At 40.2% G+C, this 18,042-nt stretch overlaps 1 protein-coding gene across 2 annotated transcripts in view; it reads left to right on the top strand.

The window, feature by feature from the left end:
• Window positions 1–17,161, top strand: part of mthfs (5,10-methenyltetrahydrofolate synthetase (5-formyltetrahydrofolate cyclo-ligase)) — a 33,490-nt gene extending 16,329 nt beyond the window's left edge. For both annotated transcript variants that reach the window (XM_052040513.1, XM_052040514.1), the window contains exon 3: window positions 16,627–17,161. In XM_052040513.1, the coding sequence (XP_051896473.1) occupies window positions 16,627–16,850 (224 nt within the window). In that variant the 3' untranslated portion in view covers window positions 16,851–17,161. The remainder of the gene's footprint in view (window positions 1–16,626) is intronic.
• Window positions 17,162–18,042: the final 881 nt, after the last annotated feature.

The following is an 18,042-nucleotide window of genomic DNA, read 5'->3' as shown; positions in this document are numbered from 1 at the left end:
AATGGAGGCCGGTGACTTGTAGTGTGCCACAGGGATTGGTGTTGGGACCCTTGTTATTCGTTATTTATATAAATGATTTGGATGCAAATGCACAAGGCTTGATCAGTAAGTTTGTGGATGACTTGAAATTAGGTGTTGTTGATAATGAAGAAGGTTATCGTAGATTACAGGGGGATCTTGATCAGTTAGGGAAGTGGGCCGAGGAGTGACAAATGGATTTCAATACAGGTAAGTGTGAAGTGATGCATTTTGGAAAGTCAAACCAGCATAGGACTTGTGCTATGAATGGTAGTGGACTAGGGAATGTAATGGAGTGCATAGTTTGTTGAAAGCAGCATCACAGGCAGACAGGGTGGTGAAAAAGGCATCTAGCACGCTGGCCTTCATCAGTCAGGGCATTGGGTAAAGGAGTTGGGACATTATGTTGCAGTTGTACAAGTTGGTGAGGCCACACTTGGAATACTGTGTACAGTTCTGGTCACCCTGTTATAGGAAAGATGTGGTTAAACTGGAAAAAGTGCAGAAAAGATTTATGAGGATGTTGCCAGGACTAGAGGGCCTGAGTTATAGGGAGAGGTTGGCCAGGCTAGCTCTTCATTCCTTGGATCGTAGGAGAATGAGGGGTGACCTGATAAAGGTTTATAAAATCATGAGGGGCATAGATAAGGTGAATGGTAGCTGTCTTTTCCCCAGGGTAGGGGAGCCCAAAACTAGGGGGCATAGATTTAAGCTGAGGGGAAAGATTTAAAAGGGACTAGAGGGGCAACTTTTTCATGCAGACGATGGTGAGTATATGGAACGAGCTGCCAGAGGAAGTGGTTGAAGCAGGTACAATGTCATCATTTAAGAAGCACTTGGATAGGTACATGCAGGGACAGGGCTTAGAGGGATATGGGCCAAGCGCAGGGAATTGGGACTAGATGGGTGGGCACCGTGGTTGGCAAGGACTCGTTGGGCTGAAGGGCCTGTATCTGTGCTGTATTGCACTTTGATTCTATGACTGAATGGAGATGCTTCTCAAAGCCGTCACCCAATCTATGTTCTGTTTCCTCAATTTAGAGAGCACATTGTGAACACTGAGTAAAATATGCCAGATTAGAAGAGGTGCACTTCCCTGGGAAGTGTGTTTGGGACCTGCTCCTTGATTGTATTGATTGTGATTCTGCAACTTTTGAAGGGAGAAATAAGATTACTAAATTGATTTATTTACATGTTAAACTGTGTGCACTGGTACTACTTTTCCTCTATCAGTCATGTGACCAGAATTTGAACAGCAAGTTGTTCACCATCAAAATACAAAGGATCTCTGTGTTTCTATTCTGACTTTGTCTTTAACTGGGCTGGTATTTGGGCCTTGGTTACTTCAAAGATGGGCTCCCTCCAACGGAGAGAACAGGTTTAGAGAAGGTGCTGCTTCTTTGCAGTACCTTACCACACTTGGTTCAAGCAGAATAAGTAGAAGAGAGTCCTGACAGAAAAGTAAGACTTACATTTATGTTGCGTCCTTCATGTCCTTTCAAGTATTTATAATTACTTCACAGCCAATTATATATTTTGAGGTGTCATGGAGAGTAAATAGATCAGCCGATTTATGCATAGCAAGCAGAACAGCAAAGTTTTGGTGACCAAATAATAAGTGTTGGTGATGTTGATTGAGCTTTAAATATTGACCATTATGTAGGGCCCTGAAGAGGTTGTATCTGGAATATTTTCTACAGACTGCTCTCCCTTTTATAAGGAAGGATACACTTGCGATGGAGGGGATGCAACAAAGGTTTACCAGGTTGATTTCTGGGATGATGATCTCTTCTATGAGGGGGGCTATTGTCTTTAGAGTTCAGGAAAATGAGAAGTGATCACATTGGAATGTATAGAATTCTTACAGCACTTGACAGGATGGATGCAGGGATGATGTTTCCCCCAGCTGGGGTGTCTCAAACCAGATTCACAATAAGACCTCTAGTAAGATTCCAATAAGGCCACAGGTCCACCTGCAAATATACTCTGACTAGTAGATAGTAGGAAACTATAAACTTGTTTAAATGAATCTCTCTCTCTCTCTCTCTCTCTCTCTCTCTCTCTCTCACGCATGCAATAACACAGACATACATTCATACAAACATACAGGACTGAGATGACAAGAAATTTCATCATTCAGTAGGTTGTGAATCTTTGGAACTTGCTTCCCAAGAGGCTGTGGAGACTTGGTTACTGAGCAGAAGTCAGTAGGCTTCTAGTTATGAGAGGAATCAAGAGACATGGGGTTTGTGCAGGAATGTAGTGCTGAGATGAAAAATCTGTCAGGATCTTATTAAATGGTGGAACAGACATGAGGGCCAAGTGGCCTTTTACTACTCCTTCCATTTCTTATGTTCTTAGTGGGGAGAATGCTTTTGACTTTCTTCGACATTATGCAACATGATCTTTTACATCCATCTAGGAGAGCAGGCAGGGCCTTAGTTTAATGTGACACCATGTACGTTCTTCTGCTGGACTAGATTGTCAAACCAGATTTTCTGTGCACAGTTCCCAAATGACCTTTGATTCGGAGACAAGATTGCTGTTAACTAGGCTACAGCAAAGGGAACCAGCATCAGGGATGCACTAATCCACAGTGAACTGGAGAGGATATTGTCAGAGGCATGGCAGACTTTATAACCCAGTGTTTTATCCAGCTTGTGGTTAAATCAACGGAAGAGCTTGGGTCGAGTGTGTCAAGTATATTGCAGAACAATTCAATATAATTTCACTTTTAGGCAAAGCCATTCATCAGGATGTCCAAGCCCCTATTTTTTGGCGTATGGATACTTAAGTCTCCTTTAGGGTGCATTCTTTTCTATAGTTGATAACTTCATAAATAATTATCACATATGTAGTTGTTCTTATCTATTTTACTTCAGTATGGGTACTTTAAATTGTTGACGTATTGTGGCCATTGAAAATGCTTAATTTCTCCCAGCAGATGGCAGTGCAGTACAAATGTTTGTGAGCTGCTCATGGGGCTGACTCCATCGAATGGCCTGCCTTTGCCGATACTTACCCCTGCTTCTCTATGGAAGTCCTGATGTTGAACACGTTAACAGCTCTTAAGCTGTTAATTCAAGCTTCTGTCTGCAGATTGTTGAAGTGACTGTTCTTGCGCAATGACATTGAGTTCTGTGAGGTAGCGCAGACTTCATTGTGCTGTATTACAGCTGTGCTTACTCTAAGCCATTCACGGTGGTGCTGGTTGGATCACTGTAACAGGGTTTACATCAGTGAAAGTGACAGATAGATAACAGTGCAATCCACCTTTGAATATGATACACCTTTTGAGTTGATCTAGTAACAATGAGGGGCTTGTATGTGGTGAGTCTAAATCAATGTGAGGTTGCACATGAGTGAAATATCAGGGCCTAATATGACTAGGTACAATGCCGGCGTCTATCCTACAGTGTGGAAAATTGCATGTTGCATAAATTGCTGGATTGTTCAGATTCTGAAATCAGAAGTTAATTTGGCCTTGCATTCAAATATGATTGACTCTCTCTTCCACCAAGCATCCTTCAGGCTTAAAAAGCAGCTTGAATCAACAGTTAATTAAAGGCCAGGCAGTTCTTGAATGTTTACTGTGGAAACCACTGAGAACTCGTAGCTGAAAACAAGTGAAGTCAGCTGACTGGGCTAGTGCTGTTTGAGCTGTTGAAAGGAGAGGCAGAGAACCCACAGCGTGGTTTGTACTCGGCAGTCGTCAGTGTATGGGCTGCAGTGAGTGAAGGGGCTTTGGTGAGGGTGGAGAGATGGGGTCATGTAATTTTTTAAAATTAAAACTTTGGCAGGGAGCATGATTTCTAATGTCTTGTATGGCTTGCAGCATGTGGGGATTCTGAGACATTCCTTGTGGTCTGGATCACCACATCTGCAGTAAGTGTCACCAGCTTGAGCTCTGGGTTACAGGTCTTCAGTGCTGGCTGGGGGCCACCACAGTGCTGAGACTTGAGTGGATAGCTCATTTTTAGAGGTGGTCACCCTGCAGCTTAAGGAACAAAGTCAGAGAGGGAATGACTGACCACCAGGCAGAGGAAGAACTGTAGGCAGGTAGTTAGGGAAGTCTCAGAGGACGTCCCACTCCAGAGCACCTTTTCCATGTTGGAGAGCATTTTGGAGATAGTGACCATAACTCTGTAAGTATTAAAGTTGTTAACAAAAAGAACAAGATCCTGAATTGTGGGAAAGCTGATTGCAAAATGGTAAGGCAGAATCTGGGAATAGTAAACTGGGTGCAGCTACTTGCAGGTAAGTCTGCATGCAACAACTGGGAGTCATTCAACAATTAACATGTGAGGCATGTTCCTGCAGGGGTAAATGGTAGGGCCAACAGGTCCAAAGAACCTTGATGTCAAAGGATATTTGGGGTTGAATAAAGAAAAAAAAGATGGTTGATGGCAGGTATAGAGAACTGAACCCATAGGAGGTCCTTCAGGAGTATGAAGTTTGTAGGGGGAGAGGGGACATAACAAAAAGGTAATTAGGAGGGCAGGAAGCAGAAATAAAATAGCACCGGTGGACAAGGTAAGTCCCATTAAGAGCCATTGGGGGCCAAACTGGCAATCTGTGTATGGAGCCAGAGGACGTAGCTGAGGTTGTAAATGAATGCTTCTTATCTGTATTCACAATAGAGAAGGACTTGGTAGTTGAAGAGTTCAGGGATAGTTAGGGTTAGGCACAGTGGAATTTTAGGACAAATTATCACAGGAAAGGAAGAGGTATTAGATGTCTTAGTGGGTGTTAAGGTGGATAAATACCCAGGGACTGCTGAGATGTATCCCAGGCTCTGACAGACCCAGCCTATCCAGTCTCTGCTCTTTATTTAAACACCTGAAAGGAAATATTCTGCAGACTGCATCTTCCCCCCCAAAGATGCTGCTTGACCTGCTGAGTTCCTCGGGCAGATTGTGTGTTGCTTCAGATTCCAGCTTCTACAGTATCTTGTGTCTCCTGTAACAGGAGGTGAGCAGTCTTGCCTCAGTGATAAGCTGTTGATGAAATCAATAGGTTGTTAAGTTAATGAGGGAAGCTTGAAAGAGAGAAAACAAACAAAGCAACATGTAAAAGCTATGAAATGCAGATCAGAACAACAACATCAGAACAGCATTTGTGGAAAGTTAATATCACAGACACAGTAGAACTGATCACTTGGTTACAAAAAGAGCGAGTGAGTTGCCTGAAATTATTTAACTTGGTATTAACTCTGGAAGGCTGCCGTGTGCTCGGATGGAAGATGGAGTGCTGGAGTGTTTCATCTCCCTGTTACAGGACTCTCTGAAATCCTGATAGTCAATGCAATAAAAATGCCATTGACTATTGTAAATTGAAATTACCTTGTACGTATGTGATGTTTTATCCTCCCCAACAATCACAGGCCTGAGTACTTATTATTGTGGCTGATCTTGTGGGATGGATGCAGATCTGGTTAGAAAAGGAAAACGTTGATCTTGTCTCGGTTGTCGACAGGTTTTACTTCCCGGTGGAACTCTGCTTCTTGAACTATGCTGCAAAAGATGCTGAGGACCAAGGATGTGGCCAGGGGCAGCTGGTTAGTGGATAATCTGCCCCAGTGTTCATTTGATTAAAAACAGAAAATGCTGGAAATGCTCAGCTGGTCAGGCAGCATCCATGGAGAGTTAACATTTCAGATTGCTGGCATTTCATTAGAAGGTATGAAGGTGGGTAGATCTGGTGTTACTCTGCACTGAATGGGTACTGAAGTTAGACTAGGAAATTTAAATAAGCAGCAGTGAGACACATTCTTCTCAGTGCCCCTCAAAAGCAGATTTTCCTGCAATGCAAGAACCTAATGTGAACTAAAGGAATGTGGAATTAATTTAGATATTTAATTTTATGCAGATGAAACTGATCCCACATCAGGGAGATGTGGAAAGCGAAATCTATTCTTCACTTGAGAGCCTGTTCGTATTTTCTTCCAGAGGATGGCTGGGGAGAAAGGCCTGGCGAGTGGGCGGGGTGAGGGGTATTAGTGAGAGGGATTTGGTTCAGTAAGATGGGGAGTTGAGGTGAGGTTAGATGCCAGGTATGAGCAGGGGAAACAGGACCTCCTTTCACTGCTTCCCCCATCACCAACTAAATTAGAGTTCATTTCTATATCAGGTAACTTCTTTCACTTACCCCCCCCCCCCCCCCCAAACACCCTTGCCCACCTTGCCTCAGTATTTTGTAGGACATTATAGATTGTCACAAATTAAGAAAAGTCTTCCCCAATCACACATGATAGTGTAGTGGTTAGCGTAATGCTATTACAGCGTCAGCGACCTTGGTTCAATTCCGGCCACTGTCTGTAAGGAGTTTGTTCTCCCCGTGTCTGCGTGGGTTTCCTCTGGGTGCTCCAGTTTCCTCCCACGTTCCAAAGACGTACAGGTTAGGAAGTTGTGGATACGCTATGTTGGCGCCGGAAGCGTGGCGACACTTGTGGGCTGCCCCCAGCACACTCTACGCAAAAGATGCATTTCACTGTGTGTTTCGATGTACATGTGACTAATAAAGAAATATTGTGTCTAGATGACTGCTGCAAAGTGGAGGGTGGGGAAGTTGGATATTCCATTGGAAATATAAAGCCCACTTAGGTGGATAAGTAAATAAGAGGCAAAGTGCTTTGAGCTGAAGAGGAAACTTTGAATGGTAGGACTAGTGCGCTGTAGGATTGAAATACCAGTTATCTACCCTCAGCTCTTTGCCATTCCTTCAGTCTTCTATTGATGTTAGTTTTGCTATTACAGATTTTAACTTTGAGGTTTGGGACTCTACTCAAGAAAGGAAGAGCCAGTCAGAGAGCTGCACAGCTATGCAACAGTGAGGAAGAAAGAAATAGAGTAAAAGAATTGTGAATCTTGGTTAAAGTACAGTGAGGTTAGAGCACAGAAGAAAACATATGGAATGTGATTTAGAAAGAAAGGCAGATATGCATTCATATAAGCCGTTTCCTTCTATATAGGTCCCAAAGTGTTTTACAGTCAGAAGTATTGTTACCATAGAAATGTAGAAAAAAACAGTCAATTAGTGTACAACAAGCTCTGACAAAGATTACTTACTGTCTTCGTGACCGTAAAATCACTAAAATATAAGAAATAGATGCAGGAGTAGGCCAAATAGCTCCTTGTGCTTGCTTCACCATTTAGTAAGATCATCTTTTCCCTCCGTGCCACAGTCCTGCACCAACCCAATATCTTTGGATTCCCTTAATATATAATAAACATCGATTTCTGTCCCAATTATACTCAGCATCCTCCCTTGGTTAGAAAGTGCTGAATGGCCGACCCCTTATTTTGAGACTGAAGTCCCTGGTTCTAGACATCCCAGCAAGGGATAACATCTTTGTTTCATTAAGAATAGGTCCCATTCTTTTAACTTGAGAGTATGGGCCCAGTCTGCTTAATCGTTCTTCATTTATCAACCTGCCACCTCAGGATTCAATGTGCTGAACCTTTGCCATGCTCCTCTTTCACAAAGAGGAAGAACAGACCTGCGCAAAGTATTCCTGGTGTGGTCTCACTAGTGCCCTGTGTAATTGAACATGATACCTTTACTCTTCTACTTAAATCTTCTTGAAATTAAGGCAACAGGCCGTATGATTTTCTAATTGCTGCTGAATTCTGCATGTTACTTTTCAGTGATTTGTGTGTAAGGACACTGGGTCCCTCTCAAAACCAACACTAAATGGCTCCTTGTGCCTGCTTCACCATTTAGTAAGATTGTCTTCTCGCTCTGTGCCACTGTCCTGCACAAACCCAATATCTTTGATTCCCTTAATATAAAAAAAATCAATGTGTCCCAATTATACTCAGCATCCTCCCTTGGTTAGAAAAACCAAGTGCCCTGTGTAATTGAACATGATACCTTTACTCTTATACTCAAATCTTTTTGCAAGTAAGGCAACAGGCCATTTGATTTTCTAATTGCTGCTGAATTCTGCATGTTATACAGAAAATTTGTGAAACAACAAATTTCATGACATATGTCAGTGATAATAAACCTGATTCTGATTCAGATTCTCTCACCATTTAATAAATACCCTGCCTTTCTATTTTTTTCTTCCAAAAGCTCCACCTTCTCCCATTTCCCCACATCTGGCTTTCTCTCTCCTACTTCCCAAGTGTATTCATTCTCTCCATCCCCTCCCCCTCCCCCTCCCCCCTTCTCTCCCCCCCTTCTCTCTTTCTTTTCTCCTCCCACATAGGAGTCCCCATTCCACCTTCCCTCCCTTCACACCATCCCCAACTCAGCCTCCCCCATCCCCCAACCCAGCCTTCCCACCTCCTCTCGCAGCTTATCTTCTGCTGGTGTACGGCTGCTCCCAGGCATATGGCTCAATCCATGGAAAAAGTTTCTAGTCATGGTCCAATCTTATCATTACCTTCCGTCTGAAAGTTCTCTTTTTATTTTAAGATGGAGTGCTTTAAGTGCTTAAAGCTAAGTGCAACATTTATAAGCTATCATCATTTCGGTGACATTTTAATTGAAGCCGTGAGTCATTATTTGTGCTATGAGAATCAATACACAAACTGTGTCTATGCTTTGGTCTTTATTGATAAATGTGCAAACAGCAAAAGCTACTGACTACATTGTATAAAATGAAGTTTGCATGCATCACCTTCATATCTTTGAATTGGGAATTGTTTTGTTTTTCCCTTGAGCAGGCCATGATATAACTTTCACTAAAGACAGTCTTTAGTGGTCTGTGCCTTTGTTTCCACCTCTCGGTACTTCTGCTTAGCTAGTTTCTCTTTCTTTGGCTCTTACTCTGCACTTATCTATGAACTAGATCAGTTGTTGGGGCACATCCCGCAAAAGCACAAACACCAAGCATTTTTAAAGCGTAGCCTCACTTGAAATCATCTGTGATTGCCAGGGACATCCCACTTTCCTTCTCAGTGTCTGGACTTGTCAGCTTGGTGGGACAAAACCCTTGTATGTAAAATTAGGCATGGTATTTTCTGAGTATTCAATGGTTGTGCTTGATATGTTGGCTTCTACCCCACCAAGCTCTCGTGTTGCAGCACTGAAGATAAGAACCTACCCTGACGTTTTCAGCTGACTACTTAGCATAAAGGAGTCAGCAGGAATCCCTGAAAGCTGATTGATCCATCCCGGCTCCAGAGTTTCCCTTTTTCAAGCTTAACCCACACACGATCTCCCCTGTTGAGTTTCAGTATTGCATTCTTGACAGCGAGCTGACTGCTACCTGTACTCAACACAGAATGGATGAGACTGATTTTCTGTCCGTTCTTCATCAGGGCCACGTCAGTATGCAGCCCTCTGAATGGCAGTGAAGAATAACTAAAGAAGTATATGCCACGCACAGGACTTCTGAATTTCCCAGTGTGTCTGCTGTATGCCTTGCCCAGGTTGATATTGACCTGATTAAAAATGATGGAATATTTGGGTTCCACCACATGATTCATTATGGAGCATTGCACGTCAAATATCACTGCACGGCCTGTGAAAATAAAACAAAATTGCAGATTGAATTCAATGGCAGTGTAACTAATTCCATTTTCAGCCCTAATTGAGGATGTAAAGTGTGGAGCCCTTTCCACCTGGTATATAGGCAGACAAGATTCAAACATTGAGGTGAGGTGTTGTACAGTAAGGAAGGCATTTCTGAACCACTTTTCTTCATTTGGACATTTGGAGTGGTCATTAAATGCTGGCCTTGCTAGAAATGTCTGCGTGGAGTAAATGAATGAATAAAAATTGGAGGTTTGTAATTCCTTTAACTATCTGAAGTTTTCACAATCTCTGCCTTTTATTCTGATGTTCTGAAGAGAGAATCTGTCAGCTTGTTTTCTTGCATTTTCCCCAAATCTCTCAGTACAGCCTCTTTCTGGAAAGCAGTTATCTGTACATTAAAACCCAATACATTGCCCAAACTGGGATACTAGAGCCAGAGAGTGGAAAAGATCCAACTTCAGGCATTCAACATCATTAACACATGAATGTAAGAAACAGTGTATGTTACATCATGACACTTGGATTGGAAATGGAAGAAGGCAAACAGCATTCTGGAACAAAACTGTTTAATTGGAGGAGGACTGTTTCAGAGGGAGAGCAATCAAAAAGTCACAGCAAAATAAAAAGTGAGCAGCCTTTATAGAAGAGATGGCTCGGCTACAGTGTAAGTGCATTCCTGTGACATACGAAAGAAAGACATGTCAATCAAAGCTGGAGCTTCCTGATTGACCAAAGGGATGAGAGTAAAGTGAATCAGAAGAAGGGGGTGGGAGTGTATGGCAGATGTTGGATTAATAATAATGGATTGAAAATGGAAGTATTAGATGGGAAATGAGTTTTAGTGCCTTTATTAAAATTGACATCAGATCTGTATGTTTTATTAGCTCACTTACTACTTGTGCATCAGTTGGAATTCATGATAAGCAACAATTTGTTACACCTATGCACTATCATTTTGCAAAAAAAAACTCACCACTCCAGAAACCACAAGCATCTCCACTTCTGGCCTTTGCCTCTGCAATCAGTTTCAGTGGTTTCATGTCCATTTCTTCATTGGTTGTGTCCTGGAACCATTTGAAAAATTGAAAGAAAACACCACATCAGAAAGTTTAGGCAGATCGCCAAACTGTGTGGAATTCTTGCCTACCAAACCAAGGTAGTGGTTTGCAAGATTTTAACACTTTGAGGCATTACAGGAACAGGATTTATTAAATGGAAAATGAGGGGCGTACTTTGAACACAGTGGAGACTGCCCACCAAAGCAATCTTTCACATTCTTTTCTTTTTCAGTCTTTTTATTAGTTTTCAAATTAATATAGATTGATATATAGCATCAATATTTATACATGTAATACAAAGAGATCAGGATAACAATCATAGCATGTATAATCGTAAAGAGGAATAAAATATAAAAAAAATCTGTAGATCCAACGATCTCTTAGTAAATGAATATAATATAAAAGAAAGGAAAGAAAAAGATTTATTATATAAATTTTAAAAAACCCAAATCAATAAAAAAATTATAAACAATATAAACTAAACAAAAAAAACTTTTTAAAAGAAAAACAAACAACAACAAAAAAGAAAAAAAACTGGGTAAAATTTCTCAGTAGAAACAGAGTAATATTATGTCGTCAAGTCCGTTCCTCCAAGTTGGAAAGTTATTGAAAGGGGATCTACATCATGTGAAAATATTGAATAAATGGACTCTAAATATCTTCAAATTTAAGCGAAGGATCAACAGTACCAATCCTAATTTTTTTCCAAGTTTAAACATGATATAGTTTGAGAAAACCATTGAAAAGTAGTAGGGGTATTGGATCCTTCCATTTAAGCAAAATGGATCGTTTGGCCATTAATGTAACAAAAGCAATCATACGGTTAGCAGAAGGAGATAAATGGCCAGACTCTATCCTTGGTAATCCAAAAATTGCAGTGATAGGGTGAGGTTGTAAATCAATCTTCAATACGTTTGAAATAATATTAAAAATGTCTTTCCAATATTTTTCCAGAAGAGGACAGGACCAAAACATATGTGTCAAAGAAGCCACATTCGATTTACATCTATCACATATAGGATTTATATGGTTATAGAAACGAGCTAACTTATCTTTGGACATATGGGTCCTGTGTACTACCTTAAACTGTATCAACGAGTGTCTGGCACACATTGAAGATGTATTGACTAAATGAAGATTTTTCTTCCAAGTCTCTATAGGTATGAATGTCTGGAGTTCACTTTCCCATTCATTCTTAATTTTGTCTAATGATTCTAGATGTATTTTCATAATTAAATCATAAATTATAGCTATCAAGCCCTTCTGATAAGGATTAAGACCTAAAATTTTTTCTGTAGTTTCAATTTTGTAAGGTCTCGGAAAAGAGGCTATAGTAGTTTTTAAAAAATTTCTAATCTGCAAATATCGAAAAAAGTGTGATCTAGGCAAATTATATTTGTTAGACAATTGTTCAAAAGATGAAAAACAGTTATCAATGAATAGATCCCGAAAACATATTATTCCCTTCCTTTTCCATATGGAAAAAGCTGTTTTTCTTTCAATCTTTCACATTCTATTGTGGACTTCCCCTCTCACTGGCTTCCACATGCTATCGACCATCTGCATTATACAATATTGCACCCAGCTTTTTTTTGGCCCAAAAGGATATGTTCCTTATATTTCAACAATTACAAAATCAGCTCACAGGTATTGTGATTGGCACTTGAGAAAACTTCTGTTCTGAATCACGGAAGAGTTATAGACTGGAAGGAGACCATTTGACCTTGAGTTTGCAGTGGCTCTTTGCAAGAACGGTCTAGTTGATCCCACTTCCCAGTACTTTCTATGTTGCTCTGCAGAATATTTCCTTTCAGATGTTTATCCAGCTCCATTTCAAACAGTACAATTGAATCTCCTTTCACTACTCTCTGCGCAGACTGTTCCAGACACTAATCACCCATTGTGTAAAATGTCATTTTTTGCTGTTTTTTAACCAATCATACTCATTTTATGTACCTGGTTCTAAACTATCTTTCCAATGGGAACAATTTCTTTCTTGACGCTCTCCCCTTCAAGGCTTTTAATACCTGTATTGGATTTGTTCACAATTTCTTCTACTCTAACCAGAGAACCTGAGCTTCTCCAGTTTATCCACATTATTAAAGTCCCTTCATCCCTGGAATTACTTTAGGAAGTCTCTTCTGCATCTTCTCAATAACCTTTACATCCACTGTAAAATGTGGCTCCCAGCATTGGCCACAATACTCCATTCGTGGCCAAACCAGTGTTTTTTAAAGATTTGTGGTGAGTTCCTTGCACTTGTATACTCTGTCGCTATTTATAAGGACCAGGATCATGGGTGCTTTTTTTTCAAACACCCTCTCAACCTGGCAAACTGTCTCCAACCTGAAATGTTAACCCTGTTTCTCTTTCCACAGGTGCTGCCTGACCTGCTAAGTCATTCTCAGTCTGTCATGCCTTTCAATGAGCTATGCACGTTACTCCATGAGATGTTTTTCTAATTGTCCTCCTTTTAAAATTGTGCCTCTAGTTTATATTGTTTCTTCTCAGTCTTCCTATTAAAAGGTATTGCTTCACATTTCTCAGCGTTAAGTTTCATCTGCCACTTATCTCTTCATTCCACCAGCTTCGGTTGATCCTCATAGCTCACTACATCTCTAAGTTAGTGTCAGCTACTATAAGGAGGGACACAAGAGACTGCAGATATGATTTGTTATTATAAGGAGAGGCTGAACAAACTTGGATTGTTTTCTCTGGAGCATCAGAGGCTGAGGGATGACCTGATGGAAGTTTATAAAATTATGAGAGGCATGATTTCCAGCCTGGGAAGAATGGCAATGTCGGATACTGGAGGGTACAGGTATAAGGAGAGGAGGAAAGTTTAAAGAAGATTTGAGGCAAGTTTTTTTACACAAAGAACGGTAGGTGACTGGAACATGTTTCACAAAGAGAAATAGGTCCTCCATAATTTTATGCCCTTTAATTGTCTCCCCTCAGCCTCCTGTGTACCAAAGAAAGCCACTGTAGCCTATCTGATCTTTTTGCATGAGTAGAACTTCCCAGTTCAGGCAACGGCCTCATGATCTCCACTACATCTTGTGCAGTCCAATCGTACCTCTTCTGTATTGTGCTGATCAAAACTCTGCACAGTGCTGAAGCTGTGGTCTAACTCATCGAGTTCTAGCATAACCTTTCTGCTCTCGTATTCTATGCTTTGATAACAAAGGAAAACATTCTACGTGGCTGTTTAACCACATTATCAACCTGTCCAGCTATCTTTAAGGATCCATGGTCATATACTCCTAGGTCCCTTTGTCTTTCCATTTATTGTATATATCTTCGCCATGTTCCATCACTCCAGAAGTGCCTTATATTTCTCAGGATGAAATTTCATTTACCATTTTATTGCCCAGCAGAGCAGGCTATCTATTTCATTGGTTCCTTACCAGCATCAGTTCAAAAGCCATAGTGCAAGATTTTTCTCTTGAGGTCTTGAGCAAAATACCTTTCATTGTTGTGGGGAACTTGTAGAAAAATTAATGGTTGTACAAAATACAGAAACCTGCTTTGTTTTTCATCCATGAATTTAAATGCAAAGTAAACCAGGCACGGTATATCACCTCAACACCCCACCACCACCGCTGCATCATCTGATCTCCCAGTATAGCCCCATCTAAGGTTTACTTTCAAATGCTGAAGAGGAACATCAACCCTATCATCTTCCATGCATCATCTCTTTCAGCACTTAACCTTCTAACTTTCAGCCCCATTCCAAAGAAGGTGTTTAGCCATTTTGTAACAAGGATATCCATTAACAAAAAAAATTGCCACTGCTCTTCCCCCAACTGCTAATGGATGGGGCAAGAAATTACTTTTATTTCTTAAACTTTGTGTTGCCACAAACTTTAAAATATAAAATCAGTTTTAGTCGTTAACCCAAGGTATTTCTGTCTTGCTTTTGTGATGGGTTACGTAAAACATTAATTGCAGAGGAAATTGTGTGGATAGGAAGCAACATGGCTACAAAGGAATTCAAATAGTAGGATGAGAATTTTAAGTTGGAGGTGTTGGGGATCCAAAGTAGATGAACAAGGATAGGATTGGTGGGTGAGTTGGAGGTTGAGATAGGATATATGGGGAACAGATGAGGAGGGAGTCAGAGAGGAGGAAAGAATCAGGCATAAAAGGAGAATAAAGATGCAGAAGGAGAGAAGGGACATAGGAACAGAAGCAAGGCAAGAGAAAGAAAGGGGAAAAAAAGCAGTAAAAGATCTAGAGGCAAACTAGTGAGATACAGGAAGGTGATCTCAAAGCAGAGATAAATAGAGGGACAGTCAAAGAATGACAGGGACAGAGAGATGAAGGAAAAGAGTGAAAAATGGACTGGAAGATTATGACAGGAAGGGAAAAGAAATAACTAGTGTAAGCTAAAAGGGATATAAGAAAAATGCAGACAATTAATTTTCTATCCTTACCAGCAAATCTTCCATATCATCCTCCAGAGTGCAAGATTGATAGATACAGTGAAAGAGGATCAAATACAGCAGGTTTCTCTGAAATAAAATAAAACACGTCCTTTAAGTTTTGCTGAAAGAACCACATCCCTAAAACATTGCCAGTGCAACTTCACATACCATTTTCAGCAGAGCAGTTTCCTTCTCTTCAACTCCTTGTTCAACTTGCTGTTGTGTGTTTAGTCTTCAGGTTCTATAGTTTTTAACTCCCTCCTCTATCTCACTTTTTATGCATCATGAAATGAGATTTTGATAAGATCTTAGCCCTTCCTCCAAATGTGTAATAGGTCCCACCTCCTTGGGAGCAAACCAACATTCAGTATCATTGTATTGATAAATAAGCCCAAAATGTTTAGGCACAGGTTTCAGAGTCTACCACCTTGTGGCACAGTGTTCTAAACAAAGTGCCATATAGTCATCTAACGAGGACAGTTTATTGTCACCTCACACATGCACAAACATAATAACCCTAGCATCTTCATCCTGAGACATCCTCTCTAACTAGCTTCTAATTCTTCCTCCCTAAACCAGTTTTATTGGTACTTCTGTAGATTTTGTTCCCCTTAACCACTCCTGACATGTTTCTTCTAAGCTACATAACAAACAAGAGCAGGAGTAAGCCATTTGGCCTTTCAAACCTGCTCCACCATTCATTCAAGGTAATGGCTGATTTACCTCAATGCCATTTTCCTGCATTATCCCAATATCCCTTAATATCCAGAAATCTATTCATCTGAACACAAGTAAGCAACAAGTTAAACATTCAAATACAATAAAAATGATTAAAATTTCCACAATCCTGTTAACAGTAAACTTGATATTCTCTTGACCTTTCTGCATTATAATAATGAGCGTTTCATTAAGTATGAAGTATTTTTGAACATCCTGAGATTATGGAAGGCTCTATGTAATTCCAAGACGTTTTTCTTTAATACTCTTTTGGCTTCATGGTTTCTCAAACCAGTAATAATCTAACTTTTTTCTTATCTCAGAAAAGTTTGTATTTATTTCCAATGAAAGGTCATTGGCCTGAAATGTGAGTAAATCCAATATTTTCTGTTCTTATTGCAGTTTCCCAGCATTTGCAGATTTTTTACTTTTAGAATACAAGAGTTTTGTTTCATTATTTCTTAAAGTTGCATAGAGCTTCTACAATGTCCCATCAAACACTCCCAGGGTCATTATCATTGTCTAAACGGTCTGTTTGATACCTCCACATCAACCACAGATAGGTTAGACAAGGAGCAGATTGCGTTTTTGTTGGCCCAACAGATATCCCAAGGGCAACAATAACAGTTTGCATTATTCTTAATTCAGGTCATCCTGAGGTACTTCACAGCAGCTTCATTAAACATTACTAAATCCTTATATTGCTCCCTTATACTATCTTTTTCTACTGCATTTAATAAAAATTACATAGATATGGTACAAAAAAGATTTGACAGCAACCCATTGCAACAAATGAAATAGAAAACCAGGATATAGTTGTGCAAGTTCCTTAGCCAGAAACTCTCTTCTGACATGTGGTATGGTACTTTTTTTTAACCTTGGCATGGTTATATACTTAATATTATTTCTCTTTCAATCAGGAGGCCTTGATCTGATCCTGATGCCTGGTCTGGGGTTCGACAAACATGGTAACAGATTGGGAAGAGGGAAGGGTTACTATGATACTTACCTGGAGCGTTGTCTGAAGCATCCAAAGGGCAGGCCCTACACAATTGCCTTGGCCTTCAAGGAGCAGATATGTGATCTGGTGCCTGTGACTGAAAGTGATAAGCCAATTGATGAAGTATTGTACGAGATACCATAGGTGAGTTCATCAGAGCCTGGCGGATTGGACACAAAGTTCATTCTAAGTAAAGGACAACAATTATCCATGAATGTTGAAAAGAATAATCACATTTGAAGCAAAAATAATTTAATAATTAATAGGGAGGAATTTTCTGCTGATCAGTTGTGGAAAACATTGATGGTTCAAATGATGAGAAATAGATTTTACCCATTGAACTGCTTCATAAAGCTGGAAACAAAGGTATTGACAATTTATATATTTATAAACAAGGAAAATATTATAATACATCTTTAATTTTTTTGACTTAATAAAAAGATTTGCTATTGGAACTTGTTCAATTGTTTCTTTGTTCTAGTCAAACAACAAAACTCATTCTTCAGTGCTCTATAAAATTATGCATCATGGTGTTGCAAGTCTGGCCCTGGACTCCACCCTTAGGCCTTCTGTTCCTGCACTCTATTTAACACCAGATCTACATGACAACAATATCAATGTCCAGAAAATGGTGAACTTCTCAGTGAACTTCTTGGGCAATGGCATTCTGATCTGCTGCAATCCATACCACACTCAGTTTCAACTTTAGACCTGTGCCTGGTAGGGAAAGAGCTTTGAATGAAATGCTAGATTCCTATCCAAAAGCAATCCTTATTCCAACCCTGGTAAGATGCAGATCTGAGCCCTCCATTTGGAAAATGCAGAAAAATACATGAATGTCACTGGGGGAATCCAGAGAGTCAAACACCAGAGACATTAGTGCACTTATTTACAAATGGTACATCCAAATAGCAAAGCCCAGGCCGACATGTGGAGCACCATTTTGAAAACACCCGACTAGAATGCATCCATTCATCTTCTTAGCCAGTCCCTTGGGATCAACAATCTCCTTCCAATTCTGTGGGACCCACAGACTCTGCCACAGGTGAGGCAGGAGGTGTTTGACAGAACAGATAGGAGGATTGATTGTTGCAGCCTGTCTTTTGTTGTATGTGCTTAATGTTCTGTCGAAGTCGAGTTTGCACAAGTACATGTACGCACAGGTACAATGAAAAACTTATTTGCAGCAGCATTACAGGCGCATAGCATATAAGCAGCCTTCACAAGAAAAACATAAACAAAAATTATACACAATTTTTACAAGAAAATACAATTTAGAACAAAACGAAGATGTATTGGGAGGAGCCCACTACTCTCTCAGCTTCTTACCCAAAGT

The sequence above is a fragment of the Pristis pectinata genome, chromosome 28 (assembly GCF_009764475.1).
Source record: "Pristis pectinata isolate sPriPec2 chromosome 28, sPriPec2.1.pri, whole genome shotgun sequence".
NCBI lineage: Eukaryota > Metazoa > Chordata > Chondrichthyes > Rhinopristiformes > Pristidae > Pristis > Pristis pectinata.
The sequence above is the reverse complement of the archived record's forward strand: the minus strand, read 5'-3'. Positions and strand labels throughout refer to the sequence as shown.